At 51.3% G+C, this 6,108-nt stretch overlaps 2 protein-coding genes across 3 annotated transcripts in view; both read right to left on the minus strand.

Annotated features, from left to right (window-relative positions):
* Nucleotides 1–1,567, minus strand: part of LOC123095593 (histidine-containing phosphotransfer protein 2) — a 4,519-nt gene extending 2,952 nt beyond the window's left edge. The window contains exons 1-3 of the mRNA XM_044517111.1: nt 1,331–1,567; nt 1,079–1,215; nt 932–1,000 (exon numbers count right to left, since the gene is read on the minus strand). Of these exons, the coding sequence (XP_044373046.1) occupies nt 932–1,000; nt 1,079–1,215; nt 1,331–1,390 (266 nt within the window). The 5' untranslated portion in view covers nt 1,391–1,567. The remainder of the gene's footprint in view (nt 1–931; nt 1,001–1,078; nt 1,216–1,330) is intronic.
* A 407-nt stretch (nt 1,568–1,974) lies between these two features.
* On the minus strand, nt 1,975–5,347 carry LOC778381 (histidine-containing phosphotransfer protein 2). Of its 2 annotated transcripts, XM_044517108.1 has the most exons (6): nt 5,057–5,347; nt 4,792–4,928; nt 4,635–4,703; nt 2,915–2,986; nt 2,431–2,503; nt 1,975–2,318 (listed from the first exon to the last, which is right to left on the minus strand). In XM_044517108.1, exons 1-6 carry the CDS (start codon nt 5,114–5,116, stop codon nt 2,283–2,285), a joined length of 447 nt encoding a protein of 148 aa, XP_044373043.1. In that variant the 5' UTR covers nt 5,117–5,347; the 3' UTR covers nt 1,975–2,282. The 2 variants fall into 2 exon arrangements, with proteins under 2 accessions (XP_044373043.1, XP_044373045.1); XM_044517110.1 differs by lacking the exon at nt 2,915–2,986.
* Between the last annotated feature and the right edge of the window lie 761 nt (nt 5,348–6,108).

Genomic DNA, 6,108 nt, shown 5'->3' on the forward strand with positions numbered 1-6,108 from the left:
GCATGACATCTCGGTGCAGTGGAGCAACAAGCAGAGAGTTAAAAATGGGCGGCGGGGATATATAGAAAAGAAAAGGGTTTTTATATCATCATCAACAACCTGCTGCAGCTCCCCTTGAGCTGGCATACTCTGTTGCATGAAACACAACTAAGAATTTCTCAAACTTTGATGGCTGAATACCGATTCAATAGTAGCAGAAACGTTGGCAAGACGACAAAGTTTTCCTCGTTTTTCTGAAATTGACCAAGTTTTCCTTGTTGAGCTACCTATGTGTATACGATAACCGCAACCGGTACCGCACCGATTTCTGGTATCCCGGCCAATGTGGCAGGGATACCGACAATTCTGTTACACAATACACAACTAAACTCAGGTACTTATGTGTATACGACAACCGCAATCGATACCGCCCCGACACATCAGAATAGAAATAACAAACTAGAAAAACTACCGTTGGCGCTACACAGAATAGCATAGCAGATCATTAATACCAGGAACGCTTGCAAGACGACAAAGTATTCATCGCCGAGCCATAACACATATTGTCGTTGGCATGGACACCGGTACTTCCGTTGCGCAAAACACAACTAAACTCAGCTCTACTACTTACACATAAACGGCAACAGCAAACCGCGCCACGCCGACAGACCCCAAAAAAAAAACTACCATCTTTCCTCGCCGAGCCATAACATTCCCCAGTGGCATAGAATACCAGTTCTTCCGAAAGGCATGAATGCCGGTATTTCCGTTACTCGAAACACAAATAGTTAATCTAGATAGTCTCTTCTAATTATGGCCGCACGACACCGCAACCGACATAATCGGCATGACCATGACAAACACGTGCGTGCATCGACATCTCGGGCAAGCAGCAGACAGTTAAAAATGGGGATAGAAAGAAAAGGAAGGGGTTTTGTATCACATCAACAACCTGATGCAGCTCCCCTTGAGCTGACGCACCAGGGCGTCCGCCTTGTCGACGTCCACCACGCGCTGCTTCCTGCGAGTCAGTCACAAAGCAGACGAGATGAGATAACGAAATCATAGGGGGAGCGGAGCGGGGGCGTGGGGCACGGACATGAGTCCGGCGAGGTCGGTGAGGATCCTGTCGGCGTCGCGGATGAAGAGGGTGACGGCGTCGGCGACGAAGCCCGGGGGCGCGCTGCCATCCTCCTCCATCGCCCGCAGCTGCTTGAACTGCTCGTCCAGCGCGCCCTAGAACAGATCGAGCATCGATCACGTACGCCGAAGGCAAAAAAAGGTCAGGCCACTGGTCCTCACCGACTGGCTACAGCTAGATGTGGGAGTGGGAGGTGAGGGAGGGACTCACCGAGGCGTGCATGACGGCCAGAAGCGTGTTGAGCTTTGCCCGGAGCGAGACGAGCGGCATGGCGAGGCGAGGAGGTCCGGAGGGAAGGAGATGGATGGTGCCCTCTTAGTACATGGGTGGGCTCACGAGGTTGTCTCACGGCGTCGTTTTGGCAGCGAGTGGTGGGTTTACTCTACCGCCCTCGTCCGGGCGTGGCGCCATTGATGCGCTCCGAGACGGCATGCATGCAGCTGGCGGGCGATGGCGCCTTTCCAAAGTAAAACAAAACCGCAACGACGTTATGTGTCTGCTTGTCCACGTGTTCACCGTCAACGAGTTGAGTGGTGGCTTACTCAGAGACTGCCGATCGTTTGGCCTCTACCCCTCTCTAGCAAGTAGCAACGAACAAGCAATGAACTCTGGTGTCTACCGATGGTGCCGCCCATATCTCTCCCTCTCCTCTGGCGCCGCTCTCCGGCAAGCGGCGGTTCCCCCCTGCGGAGGCGCGGCAATGTCCTAACGGTGGCGGAGGCCTGACGGCCAGCAGCACACAACACAGTGATAACGGCCAGCAGCACCAGTTCCGGCGCAGTTTCAGAGGAACGGCGAGCCTCCCCCCTTGCGCAGAGGGGAAACAGCACGAGCATTTCAAAAGACGCTCAAGAGGACCCCAACAGCATACAACAACAAAACCCAAGTCACCAGTAGGAGTTTACACGCAGCTTGAGGGCGGGCACAACACAAACAGAGGGTATAGCGTTGACACGGTACAAGCAAGTTCTGTTTCAAGGGGTCGCGAGCCTGGGGTTCCGCCGCGGGAATCGGTCGGTCCGGTCCCGCGCACACGCCCTCCAGAGCCCCCGACACCCCGTTACACTGCCTACAAGCTTCAGAGATACATACACACTGCCCCCCATCATGTCAGGGGTCACATGGAGGGAGCTAAGCTCCTTTTGCTTCGGTTACTGCTACTCTACTTGGGACTGCAGGCCTCGATCTGCTGCTCCAGCTGCATCAAAACAAGAACCATAGATCAATGATCAACGCAGTACCAATCTGTAGATTATGATAATGGTGAGAAGTTGAATGCAAAAGGCCAACATAGGCACGTAAGGAGCTACCTGCATCATGGTCTGGAACTTGTTGCGCACATCACAGAACTCACTCCTAACAAGAGCCAGCGCCATGAGGCACCTGAAATAATGCAAACATACCCACACCGTCAAATTCTGGAGAGGTTAAGCAAACTGAACTGAAATGGTTCAGAAACTGTAACACCCTGTTTGGGGACAAAAAAAACTCGAGCCATCTCAGAATTTAGTCATGCTACAAACACAAGTCTAGAACCAACAAGTTAGAAGAGAATCGCCAAAGAGGTGTATTCAGATAATAAACCAAGTTCCACCAATCACATGATTGCAGATGAAGTGAACACTGAACAGGCAGGTCCGTTCTTAAGAATATTTATTGGTATGAGCTAAATATATAGTGACGTACAAGACAAAATAAGCTCGCAGGTTTACATAAAGAAGAATTTGAACAACAGAGTGGAGAATAATTACTGTGCAGCATATATATATATATAATAAAGTACTGAGTACTGACCCTTCTTTGCTTTTTGCCTCATAAAACTGGCGGAAGTGCATGCAGGCGAGCTTCACTTTCTGAGCACCAACACTGAAAAATGCCAAACAAGTGCTGATCAGGAAATTGGAAATAGGCTACAGTAAGCAATGCCAGGAAATATGCTCAGAGCCTCAGAAGCAAAATGTTCACAAACAAAAAATATAGTGTTCCTTTCCAGGCCAAACTACAAGGAAATCTGATAATTTCTTTACACAAGACACTACTAAACTTGGCTCTTCTACATATAGATATAGGGCAGGGCAAACGACGTGAACTGCATGCCCATGGCGTAGACACCCAGCACCGACAAATCCGATCAGAAAAAGATTCATTTGAGTTATGTAGAATAGCAGATCATTAATAGCAGAAATTTCACGAAACTACAAAACGACAATTTTTCCCTTGCCAAGCTACAGTAATGCCATTGGCAGAAGCTGAATAGTAGATTCAATAGTACCAAAAATGTTCGCAAAAGGACACGAACGGCATATGCCCACTGCACCGAGACACCTGAATGGAAACAACATCGATGCCGTTGACAGACCAAAAAACAACACATTGGTGTTACATAGAACAGCAGATCATTAACACCAGAACTGTTTGCAAACCGACAAAAGTTTTCCTCGCTGGCCCATAAAATTGCCATTGGCAGGAGTACACAGTTCCATTGCATGAAACACAGCTAAACTCAGCTCTCCTACTTATAGCTATACGACAGCAGCAAACGACAGAAACCGCATGCCCATGACGTACACACACTGCACCAACATATCCGCCCATCGACAGACCAGAAAAACCACCACTGGGTTACGCAGAACACCAGATGATCAACACCAGAAATGCTCACAAAACAGATATTTCGTCGCCAGGCCAGGATATTGCCATTGGCAGTAATACCGACAAATCCTTTGCACCAATTGCAACTAAACTCAGGTCTTCTACTTATGGCTACACAACAGCGCAAACGACACAAACAGCATGCCCCACTGCACCGACACACCTGAATATAATAGATATTTCCTCGCCAGGCCAGGATATTGCCATTGGCAACAATACCGACAAATCCTTTGTACCAATTGCGATTAAACTCAGCTCTTCTATTTATGGCTACACGACAGCGCAAACGACACAGCGGCATGCACCGACAAATCCTTTGTACCAATTGCAACTAAACTCAGCTCTTCTATTTATGGCTACACGACAGCGCAAACGACACAACGGCATGCACCGACGCGCCTGAATAGAAACAACATCGCAAATTCCGTTACAGGGAACACGACTAAACTCAGATCCTCTACATACGGCTATACGACAGCCGCAAACGACACAAGCAGCGTGCCCGTGACGCACAAACTGCACCAACACACCCAAATAGAAACAACACCAATGCAGTAGACAAACCAGAAAAACAGCCATTGGCATTCCGCAGAATCCCGGATCATTATTACCGGAAAATGTTCGCAAAACAACAGATATTTCCTCGCCGAGCCAGGATATTGCCGTTGGCGGCAATACCGACAATTCCGTTGCGCGCCCAAATAAACTAAACTCAGCTCCTCTAATTACGGCTACATGACACACGGTGCGCCGACACATCTGAACCGCACAAAGATCGACGGCGCCCGGGGCGGAGAAACAAACGCACAGTTAAAAATGAGCAGTAGTGGGGGTGAGGGGTAAAGGCTTTTGCCATCATCACCTCGAGCTGCTCCCCTTGAGCTGGTGCACGTGGGCGTCCACCTTGTCGAAATCCACCACCGGCCGGTCCCTGAACAGCAAAGGCAAAGGCAGACAGGATGAGCTCCCGAGACGAGTCAACGAAAGCAGAGAGAGACGGGGGGGCGGGGGGTACGTACAGCAGGGCGGCGATGTCGGCGATGATCCGGTCGGCGTCGTCGATGAAGAGGGTGGCGACCTCGGCGACGAAGCCCGACGCGCTGCCCCCGTCCTCCTGCAGCGACTGCAGCTGCTGGAACTGCTCGTCCACCATACCCTAGATCGCACGCAACCCAAAGTCAGCCAGCCGAAACCCGTCGCCCGCGCCCAGAGAACGGCAATTGCAGCCCACAGCCGCACGGCGGTCAGATGCGAGGGGCGTTGAGGGAGGGGGAGGGGGCTCACCGTGGTGAACATGTTGGCGAGGAGCGCGTTGAGCTGCGCCCTGAGCGCGGCGGCCGCCATGGCGAGGCGAGAGGGCTCCGATCCGGAGGTCCTGGAGTCCGCCGGGGCGACGCGCGGCGGTGGACGCGGCCGGAATTCGCGGCGGCGGCGGCGGCGGCGGCGGGGGGGTGGACGGGGACAGGAGTGGGGGAGGAGTATGGGGGGATGGATATGGACGGGACCCCCCTATAAACTCGCGTCGATTGTAAGCTGCCGGCCGGCCAATCCTTTTGATTTTCCAGTTTTGGAAAAGTTTTTACATTAGGGCTTTTTTTCACCTTGCTTGGTGCCTCTTTTCCCCTTTTGGAAATTTTTAGAATCTTTCTTTAGTGTCATCGATGATAAATAATGTTCCTTAAAAAGATGAGGGAGTGAAGGTTGGGGGTACTTTTTTCGGCAAATGATGGGTTTCAACCCGGAGAGCACGTTTGAGCAAAATCCAGAGCGGAGCCTTTAACCACAAGGACCACAAGGGCATAATGTGCAAAACATCGACATTGCCAGCTGCAACCGTGGAAGCACATACGCTCAAACCCAGGGTTTTCACGAGGGTAGGGATACTTGGCCTGTAATTGTTTGTGTGTTAGTTCGGTGGGCTCGAGAGGAAGGAGAAGCTATCACACGATAAGGGTAAAGGGGAAGAGCTCGACGGCTGCACGTGGTCTAGAGGGGAACGTGTGGATCGGGCCGATCACACCATTCCTCACCAAGCGCAAGCGTAGGAATAAAAGCAAGTATGGGGAGCAATCAATGGAGTCGGCGATCGAGCAAGAGGGCGGACAGGGAAGGGGGGAGAGTGCATTGGTGGAGAGGGGAGACGAGACTAAGTGGAGTGACGGGTGGGGAAGAAGGAGAAGCGGTTGCATGGTAAGCTTAACTCGATGTGGTAAAGGGAAAGAATCTCGACAGCAGCGAGACAGGTGATAACATCGGGGCGTGGTCTAGAGGGAGGGACGAACAAATCATGACGATGACAACATGCCCTCGCCAACTATCAATGCAATGAAGGAATC

The sequence above is a fragment of the Triticum aestivum genome, chromosome 4D (assembly GCF_018294505.1).
Source record: "Triticum aestivum cultivar Chinese Spring chromosome 4D, IWGSC CS RefSeq v2.1, whole genome shotgun sequence".
Taxonomy (NCBI): domain Eukaryota; kingdom Viridiplantae; phylum Streptophyta; class Magnoliopsida; order Poales; family Poaceae; genus Triticum; species Triticum aestivum.

Excerpts from the sequence above, each read along its gene's own strand:
- LOC778381 (XM_044517108.1), bottom strand. The coding sequence starts at position 5,116 with ATGGCGGCCGCCGCGCTCAGGGCGCAGCTCAACGCGCTCCTCGCCAAC. Across the intron at positions 4,929-5,056 it reads TCGCCAACATGTTCACCACG|GGTATGGTGGACGAGCAGTT; the intron begins GTGAGCCCCCTC and ends CGTGCGATCTAG. Across the intron at positions 2,987-4,634 it reads CTCAAGGGGAGCAGCTCGAG|TGTTGGTGCTCAGAAAGTGA; the intron begins GTGATGATGGCA and ends GGCATTTTTCAG.